This window comes from Hirundo rustica, chromosome 9 (assembly GCF_015227805.2).
Source record: "Hirundo rustica isolate bHirRus1 chromosome 9, bHirRus1.pri.v3, whole genome shotgun sequence".
Classification (NCBI taxonomy): Eukaryota; Metazoa; Chordata; class Aves; order Passeriformes; family Hirundinidae; genus Hirundo; species Hirundo rustica.
In genome coordinates this window covers 3300362-3327471 of record NC_053458.1, presented here as the reverse complement: position 1 = coordinate 3327471, position 27110 = coordinate 3300362, and the positions used below count along the sequence as shown (strand labels likewise).

The 27110-nt window shown below is 41.0% G+C and overlaps 1 protein-coding gene across 1 annotated transcript; it reads left to right on the top strand.

The window, feature by feature from the left end:
- The first annotated feature begins 1845 nt into the window (after positions 1 to 1845).
- HOOK1 (hook microtubule tethering protein 1) lies at positions 1846 to 25426 on the top strand. Its single transcript, XM_040073092.2, has 22 exons — positions 1846 to 1935; positions 5769 to 5854; positions 7401 to 7473; positions 7780 to 7830; positions 8814 to 8946; positions 9601 to 9668; positions 10885 to 10947; positions 11551 to 11634; positions 14148 to 14314; positions 14913 to 15053; positions 16208 to 16409; positions 17235 to 17345; positions 17634 to 17721; positions 17804 to 17864; positions 18284 to 18424; positions 18960 to 19047; positions 19383 to 19417; positions 19950 to 20032; positions 20469 to 20569; positions 20908 to 21009; positions 21667 to 21735; positions 21915 to 25426. Exons 1-22 carry the CDS (start codon positions 1885 to 1887, stop codon positions 22071 to 22073), a joined length of 2157 nt encoding a protein of 718 aa, XP_039929026.1. The 5' UTR covers positions 1846 to 1884; the 3' UTR covers positions 22074 to 25426.
- The last annotated feature ends 1684 nt before the right edge of the window (positions 25427 to 27110 follow it).

Sequence of the window (27110 nt, the reverse complement as noted above, 5' to 3'; positions counted from 1 at the left end):
TTTGAATGAGGATCAACCCTCAGGAAAGGACATAAAATTGCACTAACTATAAAGAAGAGAGATAAAATAAACAAAAGCTACTAGAAATTTAAAAAGAGCAAAAATACTAAAAAAAACTAAAATGAGCATGCTAAAGAGTACAAATCCTAGCACAGAACTCTGGGGGATTTTACTGTAAAAACCTTTTATTCCTTATTCTATTTTTAATAAGGATTTATGTTAATCTTCCATGGCAACCAAATCTCTTTAAGAACCTTTGGTGAAGGAAGCAGTAGTAGGGTTTCCAGAAATCCAAGTCCTCTCTCAAGTCTTTATCAGTTCTGAAGAACACTAGGAGGGGAAATAGTTATGTAAATACCATGCGTGTCATCACCACAATTTTAACCTCTGTGGGGCAAATTAGAACCACTAACAGAAAATTGAAGTATGTATCTTGAAGAACAGCCAAAAAACAGCAGATGCTGCCTGTAGCAGTTATTATTCACGTTGTTTAGTCCACTCTTAGGCTGACCTAAACACTGGTGTTTAATGCCATCCTGTACGCTTCAATAACAACAGGCAATATGAACATGGTCATAAAATTGAATCAGCTAAGAAAAAAAAATAAAGGTTCAAATTAATAAAAGAGGCTGGTGGAGGGAAAATTTAAGTAGGTTCTTGTGCTGAAACAAGAAGGGACAGAATAAACACATCTCAGTGTAAGGTAGTGGGACTTTTCTCTGGAGTATCTGAGGCAGGGTGCTATAGCAGACAGAATCCTGGCTCAGGCATCCCCAAGTTCTGATCAAATACAGCTAACCTCTTCCTATGAAACAAATACAGTATTTTCTGGAACAGAAAAAGATCAAACAAAAAAAAGTACTCGTGTGTTTTAGCTATTGTGTAGTGAACCAAGCAAGATGAAAAGAACGCGTGTGGTGGGGTTTGATGTGCTGTGAGTGCCGGATGCAGAGCCTTGGCTGCGAGCCCCGGGCTCTGCCAGGGGCAGGAAGGAGCTGCTCTGCAGGAAGAGCTCACACCTCGCTGGCAGGAGTCTGCCGGGCTTTGGGCAGTGATAACTCTGAGCCTGAAAAAAAGAAATGACAATATGAATTAAGAATAGGTAAAACTGTCGTAACCCTTCTCAATCCATCCTTTTGGAAAGGGGCACATTTTCCCACCTCTAGAAGAGTCAAAGCAGTCGCTCCTTACCCCCCGTGCTTAAGCGCTTTCAATCCCTCGCCTCCTTAGATAATTAAATCGGTATTTTCGCCTCATTTAACTTTTTTTTTTCTTTAACTATTTTTTAAGCAAGCCTGTATCCTGCTCTGAGAGCAATGCTTGTGGCGGATACAGATACACTGACCTACTTACACCTTAAGCACAGGTAATTCTGCACCACGGCAGCAGCTCTTCACCCGTGACCTCCACGGCCCGTCCGTGCCCGCGCTGACAGCCGGGGCGCGCTATGAAGAGGCTGCCCCCGCCATGTTGGGACGGAGCGGAGCCTCCTGGGCCATGCGGGGGCCGCTCTCGGCCCAGGAGTTCACTCCGAGCGGGTGACACAATCGCGTTTCACCCACGCGTCAGCCCGGGGACGGTGACACAGCCCGGGGAGAGTAACACGATCCCGACTCGCCCCCTCACGGAAGCGGCGCGGCCTTGAGCGCAGCCCCCGCCTCCAAACGGCTCCTCGCCGTGATTAGCGCGAGAGCAGCCCTCCTCCGCTGTGATTGGTCAGGAGCGCTGCCACTCCCGGCCCCTGAGGGCAGCGGCGGGCGCTGAGTGGTCGGCGCTGGCGGCGGCCCCGCCCCCGGGGGACGCGCGGGCGGAGCGGAGCCGGGGCCGGAGCCGCCGGAGCGGGGGCGGCCTGAGGGCGGGGGGGACGCGGCTGCTGCCGCCGCCATGGAGGCGAAGCCGGCGGACCCGCTGCTCTGCGACAGCCTCATCCTCTGGGTGAGTGGCGCGGGGGTTCTGCCGCCTCTGGGGACCCTCGAGGGCAGCGAGGAGGCGCCAGAGGCGGGGGGCTTTTCCCTCCATCCGTCCCTCGGTCCACCCCTCCCTCCGTCCCCGCCCGCAGGAGCGGGAGCTGCGGGTGGGTCGGGCACGGCCGCGGCAGCGGGGGCTGCCTGGGACACGCTGCTCGCAGCCAGCGAAAGGTTCCCGCGGCAGCCTCGAGGTGTGGATGTGGTGGCTGGAATATCCCGTGGGCCCAAGTGCGGCTCTCCAGCGGTGGCTTCAGTGCGGAAACTACTCGGCAATCAACAATATTAATAAATAAATGCAATTAATTTGAATTGACGGGCGCAGAAACCTCAGAGCGTTTCATACAGGCTGGTTAAAGCGTTTATTAGTGAGGCACGCCACACCCGGGTGGGTGATGTTACCTGTGCCAGAGGCACCTGTTTGGAACTGCAGAATTATGTAGATTGGAAAAGCCTTTTAAGGTCATCGAGTACAAACATGTTTATTAAATTCATCAATCACTCTTGCTTCCTCTTTATCTTTCTCTCCAAGCTTCTTCTGTGACCTTGTCTGGAGTTCTGGTCTTGCAGGTGCAGTAATTTTGTTGATAGGGAGCTGTAGTAAATAGAACTTCTGCGTGAAATCTTGACAGGGAAGGTCACAATTACCTGTGTGAAGGGTTTCTCTAGAAGTACCAGGTGTTTTGACTCTGTGAAGTGTAAATCATGGAGAGAAGGCAGTGTTTAGAGGCATTGTAGAAATCCAGGAATTAAACTGGTTAAAATAATAGGAACAGCAGCCAGGGTAGGTGTTCTTAATTTCTGCATGGCAGTACAGAAGTGTTGGTGAGTTAAAGTCTGTAATAAATCACTGATAAAAATTTTCTTCCTTTCTTCCTTCCATTTTCCTTTTAGTGACTTTGTATTCTCCCAAGGTTTTGTTGGTTTCTAGAATTTTGGTGGTCTTATACTCACCTCTGTCTACTTAGATGTCTTTTGTTCTTTAATCTTTCTCTTTTTTAGGCTCTTTAATTTTGTATTTACTCCTCAATAATCAAGTAAGAACAGCCCCATCATGATTCAATGGCAAAACAAATCACGGTATTCCTGAACTCTTTCACAAAAATCCTGTCAGCAGTGCTGAACTCAGTTGTTGGGTTTTTTTTTTTTTACAATTCCTGCTTTAAATATTTTTAATCGAATTGTCATTTATGATATCATTTTAGTGCAGTGGCTGTAATTATATAAAGAATCTTAATGGAACCTTAACTGGCCCTAAACTGAGCAATTGTTTTGGTGTAAATGAATACCCAACCCTGTGTTCAGGTTTTCTACACAGCACTCAGCAGATGCACGTTTTTAAATTTAGCACCCTATTTCTCAGGCCTAGTTTGCAACCTAGAGACTGATTGTTAGCACTTGGATGTGTTTGAAACGTCCTTTCACAATTTGAACTTCAGTGTGAATAATAGGGGAGAAAGTGATGTGGGGAGAGGGGGATGAAGTGCTCTGCGTTTGGAGAGAAAAGGGTTCTGTCACTCTCTGCTTCTAATAGTTTCTCAGTGTGTTTACTCATTAATTTAGCAAGCAGATGCTTATGATCCTCTGTATTCTGCTGCCAGATGTGGCATTTTCCCATTTTTATTTTTCCAAATGCAATATTAGAAAAGATGCTGCGTCCAGAGAAGAAAGAGAAGATTCAAATAAAAATGTTACCCATTGTTTCTGCAGCCCAGGTGTCATTGAATTTAAAGTTTTGAGGATATTACAGAAAAAACATAAATCACCTAAACTGAATTATAGGGATAATGTTTATGAGTATCCATGAAAAATTGACGTAAGTAATACCTGCTAAGGTGGAACTCACAAGCTGCAACAGAAACAGTTTTCTAAATTGTTTTTCCTTTCTATTAATATACTTGGTTTCAGCATGGGAATGTTTATTTTTATTTTAAAATCTCTTTGATTACTCTATAAAACCTCTGTCCATTGTGTGTATAAGCTGGGTATGAAATAGAGAAACTCAACTCCTCATTGTCAGGTGAAACTGAGGACACACCTTCCCCGTGTGGGTGGGTTCATTTCTGCTAGCAGGATATCCTTGGAGCTTTATTTAGTAAAACTGAAAAAAATGAGGGAAAAAAGAGCACTGCTACAGTCCTGAAGTCTGTGGCTTCTTTTTCCAACCTCCTCCCCACACTTGCCACTTTTATTGGTTTTGCAAGAGCAGTAAAAATCCGTTTTGTTGAAATGATTGGGCTGGCGTGTGGGAGGTGTGGAGGACCTATAATTAATACTTCTACTCTCATTATTTCTAGGTCCTCATGCGACTCTTAAATACATAGAGACACCTAGACTGTCAGTCCTGCTTTTTACTTAATTTTAATTAGCTGTTTCTATTCTGGGAGATCATGCATAAAGTGTTACATGTCAGGGTTTTCTAAGGCTTTGTTTATCTGCTCTAACAGGCTCAGGTGAAAGGGTTGCACCTGTGCACAGCAATTTCCTTGCTTTATGAGGGGTATATCCAGATGGCAGCATCACAGTATTTTGCCATAAAACTCTGGATTTGGGAAGCTCAGCCTGGAATGTCAACTTGCATGCCCGTGCTTGTGCTGAGGCTGCTGGAGTAGTGGAGGCCAGTGCTGTCAGGCATAGCAGCCTTGGGCTGTGGTGTTCCACTTAATCTTTTATGTAACCTACAAGGGATTACTGACTTCTCACTTCCTGTAAGACAGGATTTAAACCCACTTTTTAAAATAAATTAAAAAAAAAAATTAAAAACCCCTCGCTCTGTGTATTTTTCTCTTGGCTTGATTGGACTCTTTTTGAAGGAAGCAAATGGGTATTCAGAATTATGGTTGCTCTTCATGAACACAGATTGGACAAAAACTGCCTCAGATTCTCACAGCTGGAAACTGCTTTTCCATCAGTCTGGTCCAAGTAGCTCCATTTCCCAAACACAAGGTCATTTACCAGGAGTTCTGAAGAAGCACTGTGTTTGGGAAAGCCCTCTTGCAGAGGGACAGGTAATTTAGGACATTGTAAATGCAGTGGGTTTAAGAAGTCAATTTCTTCAGTGCATGGGGTTTATAAGGATTTGTACTTGCTCCCATTCTATTCTATCTTCTAGTAGTACTAATACTGAACTTTCTGTTTTGTTTATTGTGGTAAAGAAAACTCTTATTTTCCTAAGTAACTCTGATGAACTGATGTGTATGGAAATAGCTCTCTCATCTACAATAGTCCTGAGCTGATTGTCTTTGGAGGAATAAAATATTGCAATTCTACATATACAGCTAATTCTGTCAAATTGTTAGCTATAAGCTTGGGGATAGTTTGAAAAAAATCCCTCAATATTTAAAACAGAGAAACATTTTGACATTGAAATAATCCCATCCTATTTCTCTTACTAAGCTCTTATAGTTAAAGACTGGAATTTCTTTTTCCCCATCAACTTCCACACCTTATTCTGATGCTATTTTTTGTTTAGGTGGTTATGTCCAGAACTAAGCACTGCAACATAATTCAAAGGCTGGATAAAGATGACTTTAGTGTCCCAAGTTTTCTTTCCATAATCTGCTTTACAATAGAAGGCCTGGCAGGAAAAAACAGAGCGTGGGTGTTCATTCCAACTTTTTAAGCTACCAGTCATAACAGTCACAAGTGTTGAGATAATTGGGTTGGCTTGAAGTCTGTGTGGTTCAAAGAGGATTTGAAGTAGAAAGAGATCTTGCTAAATGCTTGTGCCTGGAAGGGGAGAAGGAAGATGGCAGCTAATTTATTGTCTACTGAACTGAACCCCAGTGTTTTTCCCTGTTTTAGCTACAGACATTCAATACAGCTGCACCCTGCAGAGATGTCCAGGACCTGACTAACGGGGTTGCCATGGCTCAGGTGCTTCACCAAATGTAAGTTGATTCTTCACCTGGAAGGAGAGGGATTCAGTTGCCTGAGGTTTTTGTGTTTGACAGATGTAGCTGCTTTTAAAGCAGGCAGAAACTCAGAGTGGACAGTTTATAACAGAAGATAGGTTATACCTTCATACTGCTGTTTTGGAGATGATTTAATAGTTGATTAATGACATGGTGGAAAAGGTGATCAGAAGATATACAAATACTGCAGTATTAAATTCATACTGGGGGATAATTGGGCAAGGATGACATTGTCTTTTCCACTTTTCCCATCAGCACTATTTCCATGCTTCAGGCAATATGTTTCTCTTTAGAATGAGAAACTGAAGATTCCAAAAGCATGGCTTTGTGCTCTTCCTGAGGTTGCTCAATTAATTTATATTTAAGTTCTAGGTTTTAAATGACAGCTTACTATTTGCGTGTGAGACAAGAACTGTAAAACTTCGATTTCAGTTAATAGTTAGGAACTATTTTAATTTTGATTTGCTGTTCTATTGCTGTGATGAAGATTGGTAGTCTGAGTGATACACTAGGTTTGAAATTTGCATGGAGGGTTGTAATGCAAGTCTTTTTTTGAAAGTGTGTCATGCTGCAAGTCATTGCTGCAAATTTATTGTTATTGTTGGTCCCAGTAATTGAAGTCTGCATCTACCTCAGGTTCAAAGTATCATTTTTTAATTACTAAGAAATTACTTTAACACCATCACAATTCACCCCCCAAAAAAAATGACCTCAGAAACCCTCCTGTCTGTTTGTAAAGATTTTAATTGTACTTTTTAAAGACAGAGCTCACCCTTTTCCTGGACATGGCAAAAATAGATTTAGGGTTTGCTGAAGGTTGCTTCCTATGTATGTTGGTTATTAGGCAGCCACATACTTTGGGCAAACTCCTTAACACCAAGTTGGTTTGTGTGCAAGTGGGGATAATGATTGTCCTTTATGAGGTGCTTTGAGACCAGTGAATAAACAGTGCACTGTCAAAGTTAAATATTGTTAAATGTGCTCCGATTGTACTGCTTGGCAGCTGAGTGTGTGTAAACACCTCCCTCAGCAATTCATCCTTGTTTATGCTGGCAAACTGAATCCTCTTCTGCCCAGGGGAACCAGAGATAATACAAAATACAGAAAATGCCAGTAGTTTACAGTGTTTTCTTAACACAAGCCTTTGGCAAATTGGAGTAAACGTTACGGAGGAATGGGTACCAAACATAACGTCGGCACTAGTCAAAAAAAGATATTTCTTTACCTCATTAGGATTACTTTATCAGTTATAAAAATTCAGCATGACAAAGGCCTCCACATCCCTTGTGCTGCATCCATAGCTGGCTCAGGCACACAGAGAAATTCTCCCAGCCCTGGAATGTGCCTTAATGCAGCCAGCAGGACAGAAATTTCCTGTGACATAACATTACCTTGCAGTCTCCAGAGTTCAAGCCTCATTAGACACTGGAGTTCAGCATCGGATGTTTTAGTGCTGGGAATTTGCTGTCTTATTTATTTAATAAGTCTGTGCTCATTGATTAACCACTTAATTTTGTTTCAGAGATGTTGCCTGGTTTGATGCATCTTGGCTCAGTCGCATCAAGGAAGATGTTGGTGACAACTGGAGAATAAAGGTATTTAAAACTGAAGATAGTGAAGTTTGTGGGGTTGGATGTTGTGGCTGTCCTGAGATCTGGCAGTCCAAAACCTACAGAATTAAGCTCAAGCTTTTCAAGGATATTTTAAATGAGCTTGAACTGTCTGTTGATATTTTAAGTGCCTTCCAGAATTGTTGGATGGGGATTTTCTGTTGTGATATTTCTCTTCCTGTGTCCTCTCATAGAGCTGCCTTGTAACCATTTTATTAGAAATTATTATTCGATTTAATAAAAAGTAAAAATTTTAATTAAATTGTAACTTTGTCTTTCATGTACAACAAGTCCAGTAATTTGAAGAAGATACTGCAAGGAATTATGGACTACTATCACGAGGTATGGAAAAAACAATTTATTGTTGTTGTTCTCACCATTAAACACGATGATTACGGCTCCCCTTGACTTTGCCAAGTAGAAAAAAAAGCTGTAATTTGTTTTGAGGATCTTTTAGGCAGAAGGTGTATGATAATTATCTGCTAAGTGGGAGGTCTGAGTGAGTATAAAATTAATTTTAGCCAGGTGTGTTTTAGATAAGGCTCTTGGAGTATGAACTGGGAACCGTGTCTCTGCCCAGGTGAATGTTGAAAGGACTGAGCTGCAGAATCGTGTTGACTTTTGTGTGTGTGTTCGTGTTTGCTCTTGTCTAGAGAAGTTTTAATCCTTTTGTACACAACAGAACAGACTCAGCAATCCCAGTGTAGGTTTTATGATATTCAGTTGGAATCTGGGAGCCAGGGTGGGAATCTTCCTGGACACAGAAATTAGTTTTTTCTGTCTCATGCAGGAATAAGTACAGCCGCCATAAAAAGCTGCTGTATTTTGAGTTAAAAAACAAAAATTGCTGAATTTTGTACTGATGTAATTACAGTTATGTAATGGGTATGGTCTAGAAAAACTTGCCACATCTTGTTGTGGCTTTCTGATCTTGCCTGGGCTGAGCTGTGACACCAGGAGCCAGGCCCTGACGTGCTGCCAGGTCTGAGGATCTCTGGCAGGCCCAGAAGCAGAACTCCTTCAAGCTTATGAGGAGCTTTTTGAAGGATTTGGAAGCAACTCCATCTGGAAGTGTTAATTCCTTCTTTTATTATGTTGGTAAAATAAATTAATTCTCTCATCTTTGAGAGCTGTCCCAATAACTTTTACTATTGCCACTTTTCCTTGTAGAAGTGCTCAGTTAACTAAACCTGGTAAAAAATTTCTAGGGCATTTTCTCTGGCTGGCTCACCGAGCCCAGATTTCCTACATGATACCAGATTTTCACATTGTACAAAAGTGGGAGTCTACTTTTTCTCATCATTTTAATTTATTTTTTTTTTCAGTTCCTGGGTCAGCAGATTGCAGAAGAGCTTATTCCAGACTTGACCCAGATATCTGAGAACTCAGATCCCACTGAACTGGGCAGGCTCCTGCAGCTTATTTTAGGTTGTGCAGTCAACTGTGAGAGGAAACAAGGTAGGCACTACCTTAACCTGCTCAGCAAGCAGCAGACTGCCTCAGGTTATAGTTAAGGTGGAAAAGATGTAGAAACTTCTCTTTCTTGTTCATCAACATTGTTAATTTGCTGAATGCCTGTTCTGAAACTGGAGTTCACTTAGAGGCAGAAATTGCTTCGGAAATGTCTGTGAATAAAACTCAAAACTTTGTTCAGAGTAGGTTTAGAAATAAGTTTAAAAGTAGGTTTCTGAAGCGTGTATGGTTTATTCATATTGTTAAAATATGTACCAAGACCTAGAACTTAGTATTCAAATGCAAATATAGCAAAATTAAATTAAGTCCTTAAACTAGAAACTGCTTCTCTGTCTGCAGAGGCTCAAGACTGAGTTGGTTGTTTTCTCTCCTGTTACCAGAACTAATCCTCCATGCTCTGATGGTATCTCTCCTTAGGCAGTTAGGCAGTAATTTGGCCAGTTAAAGTTTATAATCTTTTGTGCTTATCTGCCATTACTGGATAATAATAATAATGGTGCTCCTCTGTATAGAGACCACTGCTTGTTTTGGGGGAGCTTCATGGATAATAGTTTCTTGCGGATCTTTCAGCAATTTGTCATATTACTCCAGCCATTGAGATGAACACTGTCATGAGTCACTACAAATCCTTTTTCACAGAGCACATACAGAATATCATGACCCTTGAGGAGTCTGTTCAGCACGTTGTCATGACAGCCATTCAAGAGGTAGGTAACAGTTCATAGCCTGATGCTGGCAGTTGAGAAGTCCAAATACCTTTTTGTTAACCTTTGTGAATTCTTTCATCCAAGCAAAGTTCAGGGTGGAGTATAAGTACTTTCCTTAGTTATTTGGGAGGTTTGGGACTAAGAGACCTTAAACCCCAGCCAAAGGGTTTTTGTTCTAGACTTGTGGTGCCCAAACATGCAACAACATTCAAGATTTTTTTGTTCCACACAAGAAATGTACACGGTTGCCAGCCATTGATTATATTGGAGTTAGATTCTGAAATTTTGTCCTAGTGCTGTAGTCTTGGTCCCAGAGTTAAGCTGATTGTGTTTGTGAGGTTGCATTGTTCTGACAGACCATTCCAGCCTCTGACTTACAAGCTTGCAGCTGCATCTCTTCTATTTTTGTCATGGTGTGCTCCTCCTCCTGTCTTAATTTGTTCTTGCTTGGATCATCTTAGTGATCCAGCTCACAGCTTAGCTCTGCAGTCGCTGGCTTTTGAGAGCTTCAGGACTGTGAAGGAGAGTGTGGAGAGAGGCAAAAACTAAATACTGTGAAGAGAAGGTGGTGTGTGATTGCACCCTCACCAAGGTAACAGTGGAGTTGGTAACAAGCTTTATAACTTAGATTTAAATTGACTGTATAGTCTTTAAAGCTGTGTGTGTCCTGTTCGTAGAAATGAATCCATAAAGCTTGTGTTTGTTGCCTTCTGACTAATTAAACTTTCTAGAAGGTGGTGTAGAAATAATTCAGTAATTTCTGAGTGAGGAGTAAAGCCCTTTAATTGTTGGTAAACACACACTGTACATCTTTGTATCGGAGAAGAAATGTTCTCATTGTTTGTTCAGTGGCAATTATTGGGACACAAAGAAGTGTGATAACTGTTAAATTAGTGGAGTGAAATCCTGTCTCTTCTTCATTCCAGTTTGACTGACTAGGGGGTGGCAATACCTTTAACACATCACACATTTATCCAATACAGTGTTACTGCAAACTTGATTCATTTTGAGAGGAGAGAGGTACAAAATCATCTTACTGTAGATCTGTTAAAATCTTTTACCAGCCCTGAGATGAGGAGAAGCATTATTAATGTGTTTTGGTGTGTTGAAGGGATGCAATAACACAATGGAAAATACAGTTGGTACTCAGTGGACAGTGAATTTACAGATCCATAACCTCTAATTTAACTTTTTTTCCTGTGGCCTCTTTTTGTAGCTCATGAGCAAGGAAGTAGCGAGTCCTTCCCCATGTGATGCATCCAGTGAACTGGAACAGCAGGTAACTGCCTGATCTGTGTTGCTGTTGTAGATCAAGCCTGAACAGTAAGTTGGGATCTGGCCATCCCTTAAATGAAGTAATGCTGGTTTGCAGTGCTAAATAACTGAAAACTTGAGTGTTGTTCTACAGCTTCTTTAAAAACCCCAGAGTGAGTGCTGTGTCATCTTCCTGCATGGGGTGAAACTGGTCAGTGCAAACCTACATTGCAGGGAGGGGTAGGGATGCATCAAGGCTCAGCCTTGTCAGCCTGAGTCCTTCAGGTTGCTTTTAAGGGGTTGTGAAAATTCCTGATAAGCTGAACTCTACAAGGTGTTGCACGTAAAATGAACTTGGCTTTAAAGGGATTTGGAAATGGTGACAGCACGTTCCTGTGTTCTGTTACGCCTTCAGCCTAAGTCGTTGTGTTTCAATAGTTTGCTTTCTAAGTGTGATAATCATTTAGCAGGCAAGTGAAATGAGCACAGTATTTATAGGTTTGGGTGTCAATGTGTGCACCCAACATCCAACTTAAACAATGGATGGAAGCAATAGAGGCATTTTAGAAGCTGTAATGAGTATTTTTGATAATGGACCATAATGATTGATTGCCTTATTTTTTAAAAGCTTAAAAAAGCCTTGGAAGACCTTCAGGAAGCACTAGCAGAAAAAGAGGAGTTGGCACAAAGATGTCAAGAGCTGGATTTGCAGGTAAGAAACAGTAGTTTATTTCTTTAATATGTAGTGATGGTGCTTTTAAGATGCAGAAATTTTGAAGGGCAAAGTGCATTTTGCATTGTTTAAATTTTTGTGAGAATTTGTAACTGCTTTTGGGAGGAAAGCAGTTATTTTGTGCTCCAAAATGCAATTACTGGAAAGAGTTTTCTGATGGAAGTATAAGCTGAAGTCCTGTGCCAGCTTATCTCAAAGGTTCTTTGTCTTAGCTTAATGTTTACCCTTAGTAGCAGGTAGTGTTAAAACAATGTTATCGTGGTTTTAAAAATTGCCCTTTTCATTCTTAGTCCTCTAGTCTTTTGTACTGTGTCCAAAAAATCCAGTTCATGTCATAAACAGTAATTAGATTTAATCACAGGAAAATTACGCTGTTTCAATAGGAGTTGATGAATGACAAAAATTCGTAATTTATCTAAAACTTGCTAACTTTTTCTCACACACAGTTGCAACATTGGAGGAGATCTCAGGATAAAAATAATGAAAACTAATAGATCCTTGCTGGCATTTTCAAACAACACTGATAATAGGCCTATTTTTGTTTTTAATGGATGTAGCAGTTAATCAAGTCACTCTTGAGAGAAAGGAGAGAGGACTTCATGACAATAAAGAGAAATTTGCATTTCAATCAACACTTTAAAGAAAAAAAATCACAACCCTTCTCTTATGGCACTATAATCTGAGAATAGAAACAGTTTTATCTGGGAAGGCAATTCATGTCAGATTTGGCTCTGCACAAAGAGAATTTTTGGTTGGCATCTTCTTGTAGGAGCCAGAGGGTTGTACTGGCTGTGTGAGCCTCTGGAAATGAACACCCACAGAAGCAGAGGCCAGTTGTACATTTCTTACTGACAATGACAACTAAAAAAGCAGAATACTTGTGTCTAAAGCAGCTCAGAGCTACTTGCCATGCCCAGGAAACTACTGCTATTATTGAACTGATATTTAATTTCCTTTTTTTTCTTGAGGCAGTAGTAAGGCTTCCTAGTGAAAGCAGAGATCTAAAAATGCTTGTGAGAAGAATCTGCAGGAAAAATCCCAGGTGTTCTCCTGTTTTCCCTGGCTTTTCTTCCAGATTTCTCTATTAATTAATCACAGGTGATGCAGAGCCAGTTGCTCATGACATGGCATGGGGCAGGTGAAAGGTAGTGCTGAACATAAACAGAGGAGTTAATGACACCACAGCTCTGCAATACTGTGATGTGACTGTAAAACCTCTCTTCATAATTTCTGTTGATTGTGATACCGCTTCTGCTACGTTGAAATGTTAAAAAAAGAAGAGAAAGCTACCAGAAAGCAACTGAGAAAAGATGTAAAACTTGCTCTGAGTTATGTCATAGTTTGATTTTTTAATGTGTTTTTAAGCCTGAGATGAGTGATGTTTCAGGACTATTCTAAAAGTCCAGATGTTGTGCTTGCTTAAGGAGTGGCTGACCCTTGACCAGGACGCTGAGCAAGGCTCAGGTGTGCATGTAAATAATAAATGATATTTGGTACACAAAAAGGAGTGAACCTCGAAAGCCAGCACTTAATGAAGTGGCAGATTAATTACTGTCTGACTTTTACATCTGCTTGACCGATAGATTTTTAAATTATGATCACAAACTAATTGTTTCTTAATACCGCATACTGTAAATTATATCTGTTTAATAATGTCATCATGATATGTTTTATTTATTTGAAGCCGTAATATTGACTTGACGCTTCTCATTTAAACTAATTCTTAATAAATTCACTTGTAAGGTCTCAGTCTTCCTTGATATTTTCCAAGCGTATAAGAAAGGTAGGTTTACTTCATAATTCAGGAAAACATAACCCCAAAAGTACATCGTCCCCGTTTAAAGGCAGTCGACTAACACACGCTGCGTGCTCTTACCTTCGACAGGACGTCAGAATTAACACGGCAGCTTTCCCTAGACAAAACTTCAAAGGTTCTGTCCTCCTAATGCTCCTGGCTGCGCAGCTGGCTCCTGTCAGTGCAGTGTTGTAGCCCCTGTGCTTAGCTGTGACTCCGGGTAGCCGTGTGCGTGCTGCCAGGGTTGCATGCTCCCGGCTGTCGGTGCTGTGTGCGCTTGGGCCGCCCCCGCTTCCCGCTGCGCCTCCCCGCGCGGGCGCTGCCCGTGCCGTGCTGCTTCTGCTCGTCAGGTACAGGCCCGGCGGGCGCTTCTTGCAGCAGCGCTCTTTGGAGTTTTTTTGTGCGGCGTCCACGGCGTTTTTAACGGAAGTAGCGGTTTCTCTCCATGTCACTTTGTCTGCCTTTTTACCGTGGTTTCAGTTTATAGAAATTTGTCTTTTTATTTAGGGGGACTTTTAAGTGCTTCGTAACTGTCGTACACTAAAGCATCTGTATGCTCAAGTGTGCTCTGTAAACTACATTCTAAAACTTCTCAGCGCTCAGCATTTTTCATGAACTAATTTGGTGATGTATTCGTGTCTTGGCTTGGGTTCTTTGGACAGGTCTTACAGTGTTCACGCTGTTTTATCTGTGCTAGGTGGCTGCCCTCCAGGATGAGAAAAACAGCTTGATGTCAGAAAATGAGATTATGAATGACAGACTAGAGCAAATAGACGACTCTCTTGATGATCCAAATACTGTGGTTGCAAAAAAGTATTTCAGTGCACAGTTGCAGTTGGAACAATTGCAGGAAGAAAACTTCAGGTACAAAATTATTTTCCCCCAGAATCTCTCACTTGTCTAATGTACTCTGGAAATTTCTGGTGCTCTTCGGGGCTTTTCCATCTCAGTTTCTTTTGCATTAAAAGCTGTCTAGTGGTGTATAAGCATATTTTAAAGGCAGTCTTTATATTTAAAAATAAGAAGAATCTGTTACTTGTGGCAAAAAGAATCAGTTTGTAGTTGGCATAGCCCTCTAATACTTCCAAAAAGGTGATGGAAGGCAGGAAAATGAGTGCTCATTTGTGTGTCAAAAAATCAAACCCTAAACCCCCCAACATCACCATGTGTCTCTAGTGAACTGATTTCTTTCACATATTAGTCTCTCTTTGTGATCCACTTTGGGAAACCAAATCACTTTTCATGTGATTCCTTGATCCTGATGTGATAAATTTGCAGTGTGTAAATGCATTGTGATTTAACAGGCAGACAGCAAAACGTTCCATGTTTATTGTAACATTTTCCCAGCTACTTAAATCAGTAGTTTTCTTTTTGTCTTACTCCTTTTTAGTAGTTCTAGTACTAAATAAAACTGTGTAATAATGATGACTTCCTAACAAAGGTACTGGTTTTCATCTGGTAGGCTTGAAGCTGCAAAAGATGATTATCGTGTCCATTGTGAAGATCTAGAAAAGCAATTGATTGAGCTGCAGCATAGAAACAATGAACTGACCTCTCTGGCAGAAGAATCGAGAGCCTTGAAAGATGAAAATGACATTCTCAGGTATGTAGCAGGGAGAGCTCCACACACACACATTAGGATTTAATGGCTAAATCCAAGGATTTGTATTTAACAGGATTTTTTTGAGGTGTTGCTTCTGCTGATCTTACCTGAATGTGCTCTTTGCAAAGCAGAGATGAAGTGCAGGCTTTCAGGGAAAGGCTCCATTGTTTGACAACAACGACACATGGAATTTGTCTGTGAAGCAGAATGAATGACTACAGAACCTAAGTTTCTTCATGTGGGACAGAAAGTGGAAGTTCTCATGTAGAAAAGCATATATATAGTTAGAATTTTAACCTAACTTTCGGTGTCTGCATTCTAGGCCAGATTTAGGTCAGTGAGGTCATTAACAAAATGAAGATGAAACACACAGTGACCTTCTTGAGAATTTAATGTAACATTCCAGCTTGTGTAAACTGTATTAAATACCAGACCACCCAAGAAATACCTAAAATAAATTGTATTGTAAAAGCAGATCTGCTATTCATAAAATAATATGAATAAAACATGGAAAGAAAAGTGGTTTCAGGTGTTTAACTTAGTGGTTCTTAAATAACATCTGAAACAAATCCTAGCTATAGATTTTTTCCATTATTTTCCTGTACCAGCTTCTGGTGAGATATGAATGCAGATAATAAACACAAATATTAAAATTAATTTTAAGATTATTGTCTCAGTGTTTTCTTAGCATGTAGAATTTTTTTTTGATGATCAGCTGACAGTTCTCGGTCGTATCTGCCAATGATCATTTTCACAGAGCAGTGAAAATGCTCTAATGCATTTATGTTCTAATGCTGCATAATGTTCTAATTCTGCATAATTATGTTTTAATTCTGCATAATCCCCCAGTGAGAACATACCAGGTACCAGTATTTTGAGGTGACTGTCTAGCACAGGATGTTGTGGTGCCACAGAATTCCTCAGGGATATTTGACCCATTAATCCTTGCTCATATTTCTGGCATGTGACTGTCAGTCTCGCTTGAAGGCTGGCCGATTTCAGTTTTTATAAGCAAGTTTGTGTCGATTATGCATTCAAAATAAAGCGGTGAAATGCAACTGCTGCTAAGCACGTCGCATCTCTCTTTGAAAACAGTGTGTCAGCAGGGTTTGAGTTTTGTAATCTTTCCTTCTGACTGCTGTTTATACCTCAAGGGCTACTGCAGACAAGGCAAGCAAGCTGGAGTCAACGGTGGAAGTGTACCGGAAGAAGCTGCAGGACCTGAACGATTTCCGCAGGCAGGTGAAGTCCCTGCAGGAGACCAACATGATGTACATGCACAACACAGTCAGTCTGGAGGATGAGCTCAGGAAAGCCAACGCAGCACGAGCCCAGCTGGAAACCTACAAAAGACAGGTGGTGCTGCACTTGTGTTTGAAAGGTTCATTTTTCCCCAGGTAGCTGGGAACCCCTTAACAACCCCGCGTTGTCCTGTTAGAATTTCTGGGGTGTGGGAACTCCTTCGTACCCTGCCGTTCCCTTGTGGGATTTTCCCTGTTTGTTAAGCTTGCAAGGTTAACTGCAGCTGGCCTCTCAACTCATGTGAGAGTCCATGGTCCTGCAGGCTTTTCTTCTTTACTCTGACTGAGGTAATTGGTGTGCCTGGGAGAGGTTGTTCAGGTGTGACTGAGATCATTTGTATGGAATCCCAGAATGGTTTGGCTTGGAAGGGGACCTTGGAGATGATCTCATTCCACTGCCATGGGCAAGGACACCTTCCACTATCCCGGATTGCTCCAAACCCTATCCAGCCTGAGTTTGAACACTTCCGGGGGGGGGGAATGCCCACAGCTTCCCTCCTCATAGTAAAGAAATTTTTCCTAATACCTGATCTAAACCTGTTATCTTTCAATTTGAACCCATTCCCCCTGTCCTGTCACTACATTCTTAAATTCTCATAATTCTAACCATTCTTCATGAAAATTAGAAGTTTTAATTTTTTTTGTAGGAATTAGGAAAGAGTTAAATTAAAAAAAAATAAACAAAACCCCAAAACCAACCAACCAGAAATCAATATAACACCCCCAAAACACATAAGCTTCCATCCCATCTCTGCTTCCCTAAGCTTGAGGAACCGACTGTTTTACTTATGCTGAATTGGGCAGGAGGGACTGCTTTAATGTGGCTTTTTAAAGTAGTATCTTGCAACATTCCTGTGCTAAATCATGCTTTTATGTAAAGGTCCAGGAGCTTCATAACAAACTGTCTGAAGAATCCAAAAGAGCTGATAAGCTGGCATTTGAAATGAAGCGACTCGAAGAAAAACATGAAGCTTTAATGAAAGAAAAAGAAGTAAGTCCCCTTAAGAGTTTATTTGAGCACCTAAATCCTCTCAGATCCTCTGCTTGAGGAGAACCTTCCTGGAAGTAGTGCCACCATAAAAATGAAGTTTAGTGCCCTGTTTGTGTGCATTCACTTATAAAGCATAATATAGAATCATCAGATCAGGTTGGAAAAGATCTCCAAAATCATCAAGACCAACCTAAAATGTGCATGTGTCATTATTGCTTCTGATTAATGTTATTTGGTCTGAAAAGTGGTGCAACCTGACCTAATTCCACCTCAAATGTGTCTTGTTAGAGACTGATAGTGCAGTGTGATGCATTAAGAGAGACAAACGAGGAGCTGCGGTGTGCACAGATGCAGCAGGATCACCTGAGTCAAACAGGTACTGCTTCATCTTCAGAGACTCTTATTTGGATTAGAGCTTTCTTTAAGTGTGCTAAATTTAATCCCCTATGTTATTTCAGGTGAATCTCATTTTAAAAGCCATGAGAATCTTGCTGCTGAAATTCTGCCAGTGGAATATAGGTGAGACCCAGAGGCTGAGGTTGTCTGGGACGTTCATAACTGGGGCATGACAATGCCTCTTTGAAAGTTCAGTATTTTCATCAATGTGATTCTTTATCTCACTCCTTGCTTTGCCCCTTTATAGGTGGTAATAATTATTTCACCATACAAAAATTACTTCTTTCCTTAAAACCGTATTAGATTGCTGTATATAAATTCAGGTTGGGAGTGATAATTTAAAACTCTGCTCATATCTCTTAAAGTTTTCAAACATTTTAAGCTACCTTTTAATAAGAAATTGCTTTCTTACCCCAGTTACATCATTAAGTACAACTTGCTTGGCTCACTTGAAGGTTGGGGGAGTGAACAGGACTATTACTTCCTCCTCTTAGTCACCTTCTAAATTAACAGTGACATTTTTGTTGTTGTTCTTGATTCAGAGAAATGTTTATTCGGCTGCAGCACGAAAATAAGATGCTCCTGCTGAAACAGGAAGGATCAGAAAATGAACGGATTGCAGAGCTCCAGGAGCAGCTGGAGCAGAAGCACCGGACCGTGAACGAGCTGGAAACCGAGAAAAGGTGATGGATGAAACTGCATGTTAAAATAGAACAAAAAGTCATCTCTGGAGTTTCAGGGTGACCTGTGCCTTGCTTCTGTAGTGTAGGAACTTTTTCTTTCACCAGTGTAATTATAAATGAAGGATTATGAAGCAAGGAAAGTGGTAGGGAAGGGTTGCTTACAGGACGCTCTTCACTCTGAGTGATTCTTGGTAGACCAAGAATGGATGTGGACTCCGTTTCTAGAACTTCAGACTGTTAGACCATGAATTTTCTATCAGTGAGTGCTGAGACATTTTACTAGAATAGGAAATTTTTTGCTAGTTAGATTTTCTGAAAACTTAAAATGATTATAGGAATTTCACATATAATGTTCAGTAAAGATCCATGTGTTTGTTTCAGCAGGAGTTCAGTCAAACTAAAAAGCATTTGAAATCCGTTTATTTGTGTCTTAAGTCATGCTAGGTAGACCCTCTGAAAAGTGAATGGAACAGAAAATTCTGTCTGTGAACTATTTAGATGAGCAATATATTTAGATGTGTTTTCCTCCTAACAGGCTCAATGAAGAGCGCATTGGAGGGTTACAGCAGCAAATTGAAGATCTGCAAAAGACTTTACAGGAGCAGGGATCCAAGACTGAAGGAGTGAGTGAAACATTTCGCCAGTTTTGTTTAAAGACCTCCAGTGTAGCATCAAGTGCTTTGGTTAGATGTGCATCTTCTTTTTCAGTGTTATCTGACAAATACCTCCATATCAACTGCAGTTCAATTGAAAAGCTCATGTTTTTTGTGATTCCTTCTATGGAACTGTAACCCTTCTGCTTTTCTTTAAAAGTCCCTGGTTTTATCATTCAATGCATTTATCTGCTTTGGCTTATTTAGTTGTGCTGAGCATTCTTGGCTGCTTTGGGAGAGCACTTGAATGTTGCATGGCATGAAATACAGAAATACAACTGAGTTTTAACTCTCTCCTTTCACAGTCCAGCAACCTGAAGCAGAAATTGGCAGCACACATGTAAGTAAGGCACATGCATCCACAATAGCTTATTTATACTAAATAGAGCTTAAATCTTGGTAGGGGGGTCTTGTTTTTCTAAGCCACTGATGTGAGAATTATGCATGAAGTGAGTTAAATATTGGAGTTGTAGTTTTGTTTACTCTGACCATGATGATCTTGTAGTACCAGTGCCACTTCACTGCCTCTTCATCACCACCAGCATTTTAACTATTCTGATTCTATAACAGACCGCTAAAACCATCACTCAAAGTGCATTCCACTCTTCTGAAATATTTCCAGTCCTTTCAGCAGATGTATTTCTTGCTAAGATGCTGGAAGGCCTTAATTGTTAATTTTCCTGGTTTTAACTAAAGGAGGATAAATTCAGAAGTCACAACTTTTATGATATTAATGTTTCTATTTGAACCCTGAAGAATTCCTAGAGTTTAAAATAGTTATTTAAATACTTCTGTCATGAAGTTTAAGCTTCCAGCTGTTAAAACTGGAATTATTTGTGAGCTTAATCCTTAGCCCAACTTTTCATTCATAGGGAAAAGTTGAATGAGGTTCATGATGAGTTACAGAAGAAAGAGGCAGATCTTGCAGAGCTCCAGCCTGATGACAGTCAGAACCGTGAGTTGTTTTGTGGTTTGGTTTTTTTTTTGTTTTGTTTTGTTTTTTCTTTAGTAAGACCTATGTTAGTTTCTTCTGAAATGATTTCCATATCCCGTGGACTATAGAATACTTGTCTGGATGAGGCTTTCTGCTGCAGCTTAGCTTTAGATCTGAAGTGGGGGCTGAGGAGGGGTTTTGTGTGTGGTGGTGAGCAGGGAGAGGATCCTGGGGGGGATGAGCTTTGGTGAACAGTGCTCTGCAAAATTCAGTGATTTCAGGGTCAGATGGGACAGCTGAAACAAAAATAAGAACTTAAACCTTCTAAACTTAAACTTCTAGCTTCTACATCATTCTCTATTTGAGAGATGGTGAAATCAAGAGAACACAGAAGCCCTGAAAGTATACCATGTCTGTGTTTTTATTTTGTGTGTCTATTGATAATTTCTGTAAACAGCCCAGAAGATTGGAGAGCTGGAAGCAGCTTTACGAAAAAAAGATGAGGATATGAAAGCAATGGAAGAAAGATACAAAATGTACCTTGAAAAAGCAAGAAATGTGAGTGGCATGTTTCTGAACATATGCATTCCTCCCTCATAAATGGTTAAACAGATTGAGTGCGTGTGTGTCCCCGCCTCCCAATTAAAAGCAGTAGCTGCAAGTTGCATTTTTAGTCAGATTGTTCAACTTCAGTCAGTTAAGTCTGAGAGAATAAATAGGGTTTAGGCTGAGCATGAGGTGCAGTAAAGATTCCTTTGTACCCTTTGCTCTCAGTTGCACAGAGTAACAGCCTGACCAGTGCCCAGCCTGTTCTCACATTCCTCCTTGGAGCAGATGAGATGCAGAGCTGTTGAGAATCAAACTGACTTGTAATGCTCTTGTTTTGCCTTGTCCAGGTGATAAAAACCTTAGACCCCAAGCTAAACCCAGCATCAGCAGAAATTATGTTGCTCAGAAAACAGATACTGGAAAAAGACAAAAGAATTGAAGCACTAGAGGTAAAAATTTTAAATATATTTAATAATAACTTCTAATATGTTCTGTTTCTGATATTAGACATTCAAGATATTGTTTCCTAGTGATTCAGTAAAATATGCTAGGCTGAAATTCTGAAAGGATTGTTGATAGTAGTTCAAATATCAAAAAAAATATTGGGGAAATACATTGACTTTCACAGCAATATTGATGGAATAGTTGACTGCTCAGCATGATTCCGTGGGCTGATAGGTCTGACTGCATAAATGCTGTGGCCTCACATTTCTTTTATGTGATGAGTACTAGGGAAGTATGTTATATAATAGCATTTAGTCAGTCACTGGAGGTAAATTCTTTTTAGGTGAAAAATCACTAAATTATTTATTGATTTTCTGTTACACAGCAGACTTCTTGTGCATTTCCCCACATAAACCCTCAGAGTTCATTTCCAAGTTCTATTTGTGTTTCTAACCACAGCTTGCGTAGTTTAGCCTCTTCTTAAAGCAGGCTGATATTTATCTCTCAGTTTTTTATGGAAGTATCTTTGTTTATACTTCCAGGCTGTGTAGTTACTTTGTGTATTGAAGCATTTCTGCTGCCTGTGTTTATTTCACTCGGTGGACTGCCGCAAGTTTATGCAGATCAAATTCGTGTTTTGACTGAGATTTGTCTCCTTGCAGAATGAATACAAAATAGCCAAGCTACGTGACTATGAGGAAAAGCTGATTGTAACTGCATGGTACAACAAGGTGGGTGAAAAATTCACTTACTGAAACATCTTTTGCTGCACGTGCCAATTAAATCTTAGTTAACCTACGGAATACAGCGGAAAAAATTCTGTGTGCATACTATGTAAGCATGAGCAGGCTGGGTGATTTTTTTTCCTTCTGTTTTTGCTGTTGTTCAAGTTGTTGTTTAACTCTTGCAGAGCCTGACTCTGCAGAAGCTGGGCATGGAAGCCAGGCTGATGGGCAGCAGTGGCAGCTGCGGGGCCGGGCCCGGCCGCTCCTTCCTGGCGCAGCAGCGTCACGTCACCAACACCAGGAGGAACCTCACTGTTAAAGTACCAGGTGCAACGTCTGATTAAACACGAGGACATGAGGAAAACTCACATCTAAAGTGTCCTTAAATGTTTTATACCTTCCACTTTACCTACTTGATGAAACAGGAGGTTAGAATGGTGGGCAGCTGTAAATTACGACATCAGAACCTGTCAGGAAGGCATTAAGGTGATCGGCCAGAAGGTAGCACGTAGTTTTCCAAGTAGATTCAATAACTGCAGCATGTACAAGCACAACTTAAAAGATTTCTATTTGCCTTCAGATTATATTGTAAATATGGAATTTGGCACTCTATATTTAAAAGTTTATTTAAGTGGGTTTGGGCTAGAAAGTTGACTTTTATAAAGGGAAAATGTTATGCAAAGGTGTATTTCGGGAAACTGGCAATATCGGGCATTTTTGCTGGGCTTTTCTGAAAGTGGATCTAAAAGATTGGTAACATCTTTAAAAAAAGATTTTTTTCTATTTTTTAGAATAGAAAGTAAAATTTTAAAAGCAAGAAAGTACTTGCATTTATAGAAGAAGAAAATAAAGGTGTGGTACCAGGTGTTATGTAACAGAAGACAGGATTTGCTTTGTGAGAAGCAGAATTTCTCAGTTTATTTAAAAAAATAAGCAAAGCTTAAGTTGGTGCATATATACACTGAGGAAAACCTGTCTTTAAGATGTTGAATTCACTTAAGCCAAAAAAGCTTGTCTTTTCCTGGGTAAGAAAAAAACCTATTACACTAACTCAAAAGTTTGGGCTATATTTTTAAATTCTGACATATTGGTATACTGCATTTATATGCAGAAAGGGGATTAGGTGGGAAGGAGCCCCATTTATTTCAACTTATTTATGCAACCCTGTGCATGGAAATGGCATTTCCTCTTTTTTAAATGTAGTTTCACTTGGTTATTCTGAACTAACTGTGCTAGGCAGGGGAATGAGAGATGGCTTTGGCAGTTACTGGCAGCAGAGGTTGTTTGTTGGCAGGGAGAAAAGTGGATAAACTTTAAGAGTTTGATAGAAGATGAAATGAGGGTTGATACCTGAAATCTGAGTGCAGGAAGTTGCTGTCTTTCACAAAACTTGTGACTTTATTTCCCAAATGTCTTAACTCTTGTTTTGAGTTGTATTTTTTAGGGAACCTGTTAATGTATGTTCTTTGCAAATAGTCTAGAAAAAGTTCATTATACCTATAATTAAATAAAATAAAATGGCAGCAGCCCTTAAAATGAAATGAACACACCTAAATTAAGTATTTGAGAGTGCTATACCAGACCACCACCTAATATAAAATTCAGCTGCCTGTGAGAATGAAAACACACCTATCTCACCAGTAAGGCCATCTTTGATTTGAGAACAGGGTTCAGCTTTACAGAATTTTAAAGTTTTGAATTGTGACATTTGGATAGCGTGTCATTCTGTCTTCCCCTTCTATAGCTTGTCCTTTGATTTCTCCCTTCTCCAACATCTTAAATTTTTAATTGGGCGTTGCGCATAATGCCAGAGAAAAGGCATGCATTTATTTTTGATACTTAGGGTTGCTTCCTAGTTGTGGTGGTTGTTTTACAGTGCTGTATGTACGAATAGGCATTGAACAGATCTCCTCCTTCAAGAGGCATTGTTTAAAAGCCAGTCTCATGCTAAGTGTGGCATGAGCCAGACACATGACAGTTGGGGAGTTGTCTGTGGTGGTGTTCGTCAGGACTCTATGCTTCTTTGGACTACCTCGTGGGTTTTGAGGTCTTTTATTGCTGCAGTGGTGTTAGTGGAGTTGGTGTTTTTAAGGTACAGTTAGTTACATATTTAATCTGCTGGTGCTGTGGGTGGGAGGGAGGTGGCAGTGAGCAGTGGAGCAGGAGATTGAGTCTTAGCAAGATGCTTCCATTCCTAAAGTCTGGTATTTGGTGTGTTCTAGTGAAATGTGGAGCTGTCTCTGATGGTGTCGAGTGGGTCTCTTAACCCTCGTTCTTTGCAGCATGGAAACTTTCATGGATGTCCTTCAAATACTCATGTAGTTGGTAGGCTTGATTTGTTGTACTTCTCCCCGTAGCGGAGCTGTGTCAGTAGTCTGTCAGGTGCTGAATAGTGACAAACCTGGAGCAAATGTCTTTGACTTACACTTCTCAAAACTGCAGACCCTGGGACCAAAAATAACCAAGAACCTTCCTATCATTTAGTTGGAAGTTTGTCTTCTGACTAGTGATGGAAGAATTTAAGTCCTGAACTACAGGCAGGGATCAGCCTTTTTCAGGGCACAGTTGTCCCCAGTAATCAAGTTGGGGTTACCAAAAGGAATCTGATTTTCAGATATTGGATGAAATGTTGCTTATTTGGGACTTTTCCAATTCCAAGTCTGTGAATGTCACTCAGGGGTTTCTTTGGGACTGAGAACCTGTTTAAAAGCAGCTGTTCTACGACTGGTTAAACCTGGGTTCTGTCCTGTCAATGAGGAACTGATGTGTGGAAATAAATACTGGATTATAAGCCATGGTGCTGTATTCACTTCAGCCCACCTGCCTGTGCAGGAAGGACCGTTCGATCGGGATCGTTTTAATGTTTGCTTCACTCACAACAAAAAGCTGCTGCTGTGTTACAACTGAGCTGTGTCCAACACCTGCTCTGTCCTTTGATGCACCTGCTGAGGCAGGAGGAGCAGAGAGGCCCCTTGGGTCTCCTGAAAGGTGAATTTGTGCCCTCCCATCAGCACAGTTCAGAGCAGGCTCGAATATGAGGTGAAATCACTGAATGCTGCTGAAGTTGAACAGCACTGTCAGGAATTTAGCCAGTTTCCAGTAAAACGGGTAATGTCGATCCAAAGAAACAAAATGTATGTTCTGATTGACATATCATTTGTTAATTATTTTTTATATAAGATTAATTACTATGGAAGAGAAGTGTTTTATAGCAATAACTCAAAAGATGGACTAGTGGGTTCTTTTACTCAAGATGGATCAGGCAGCAGTTTTGAGAAGATTCTTTTGCAACAACCTTATTATATAGTGGATTAAGAAACATTCACTGAAAATAATTTTTCACCTGATTTTTTTGTTAAATATATTATATGGGTATTCTATTTTCTATGATGTACACTTACTTGGAAATAAGTAATATAAGCAATACTGATGTTCTATTTAGGTAGCCATAAATAGTTTAGAAAATAGAAAATGGAAATAATTGTTTAGGAGTCGATAATGTTTAGTACAATAATTTTCTTACTAGTTTCTTTTTCCCCTGAAGCTGGAGTTAAGATTTTTCAGTGTATCGGTGTCTACATCTTCTGTTTAAAACAAGTGTAAACACTGTGTTGCATAGAACTGGAAAAATTGCACTAATTTTTAAACTTTTGGTTTTATTTTTTTTCTTTGAGGAAAAAAATCCTTTTATATTCACATAAAGATTTTTAAAATGAATTCTTCGGTGTCTTTATTCCAAGCCGTGTATTTAATGGTCCCTCGATGGTGTTTCTGGGCAATGCACGACCTGTGTTGCTACATTTACACCATCTAAAATACCCTGTTTCAGATAGACATGTGTTATAACGAGGGTGTGGATGTAATGAGTTGTGCTGCTCTCCTCTGCTGTCTCCAGTTCATTCCTCCCACCCAGAGCTCTGCTCAGCTCACAGACACTTGTTTCAGAGCTGGCCAAGGGATGAAGTGAAAAGATTAAACCCCTCTGCAGATGAGCTGTGAAGTGACCTCAGTAATTCCTTGTTGCTGCTGAGGTAGCTGAGGGTCTCTGCCTGTTCTCAGCCCCACCTGAGAGGACACAGCAGACAGGTACAGCTCTAAACCACTGTTCTTGCTTTTGTTTGGAAAAGAAGACTGTCTGCCTTGGTTCCCCAGTGTGGAAGGGCGTGTCCCAGAGAGTGTGAAGCCATTGTGGAAGAACTGCTTTTCCTGCTTTCCCAGGCTGGACATAAAAGCAGTTTCGGACACTGAACACCAAAATGTGCAGGTGTGTGAGGGAGAAGGCAAGGGAAGAGGTGCTCAGCTGTGCAGGAAGCCTGAGCTGAGCTGCAGGATGTGTTCTGGCCTGACCCTGCTTGCTTGCAGCTTTCTGGCAGCTCGAGCCAAGCACTGCAGTAGGAGTTCTGTGTGTTCTGGTGAGGGGTGTCCCTGGATGAGGAGAGCAGGATTAAAGCCCTGAGCGCAAAGGAGAGGAGGAGCTGAAGTCAGTCATGTGTGGGAAAGATGGTTTAGGTGGAGGGGGAAAAATATCCAAGAAGTCTGTGAAATACATTCTTCATTTGGAATTTAACTAACCCAGCAGAGGCCTATGGAGGAAGCTCTTGGATAGAGCAGCAGCTTGGGAAAGGAAATGGGAATCTGAGCAAATCTTGGGGGAAAAAAGTACCACAAAAGAGTCTAATGACACCTGTGAACTGGAATTGTTTTCAGAGTAATGCTCACACAGCAGACACTTCCCACTGTTCCCCTCCCCTGTTCCAGTCAATTCCAGGCGTGCAGCCCGCTTGCAGCCTTCCCCTTCAGCTTCTCTCAGAGAAGTAAAAGAATATCAGGTGTAGGAAGTGAAATGACTTCCTTGTTTCTGCTGGAGAGGGGAGGTATGGGAGCCCATGCCATGGCGTGAGGAGAGGAGGCTGGAGGGCTGGGGCTGAGCAGGTTCTCCTTAAGAGTGGGGTGAGACAAGTCTGCAATTAATAAATGGGCTGGTTTGTGTCCCACCACATGTCCTCATTTCTCCACCTAGGGGTCTGTGAACCAGCCTCAAGTACCACGAACAGTATCTCAGTCCAAAGTCTGTTTCCACTGGCACAGAATATCAGAGGAGGTGGCAGAACCCCCGACGCAGCTGGTGCTGAAGGAGCTGTGCCAGAACCTGTGTTCACCTGGGAGAGAAATTTGCTTCCTCTAGGAAGAGGTGAGCTGTACTCCAGGGAAAACTGAAAAGAGGAAAAATTTGCTCTCTGCTCATCTCCTAGCAGGGGAGCAGGAGCTGGGGGTGTGTGTGTTCCTGGTGCTGTGCTGATTTCCTGAGGCAGCTCCCATCCTGCTGGGAGCTGCAGCTTCTGCCTGGAGGCCTCAGCAGGGTCCTTGTGGTGCAGCTGTTT

What these genes read in the sequence shown, in the direction of transcription:
- HOOK1 (XM_040073092.2), top strand. Translation starts at nt 1,885, where the DNA reads ATGGAGGCGAAGCCGGCGGACCCGCTGCTCTGCGACAGCCTCATCCTC. An exon ending in GCGACAGCCTCATCCTCTGG is followed by an intron (nt 1,936 to 5,768) that starts GTGAGTGGCGCG and finishes TCCCTGTTTTAG; the next exon opens with CTACAGACATTCAATACAGC. An exon ending in GTCAAGAGCTGGATTTGCAG is followed by an intron (nt 11,635 to 14,147) that starts GTAAGAAACAGT and finishes TATCTGTGCTAG; the next exon opens with GTGGCTGCCCTCCAGGATGA.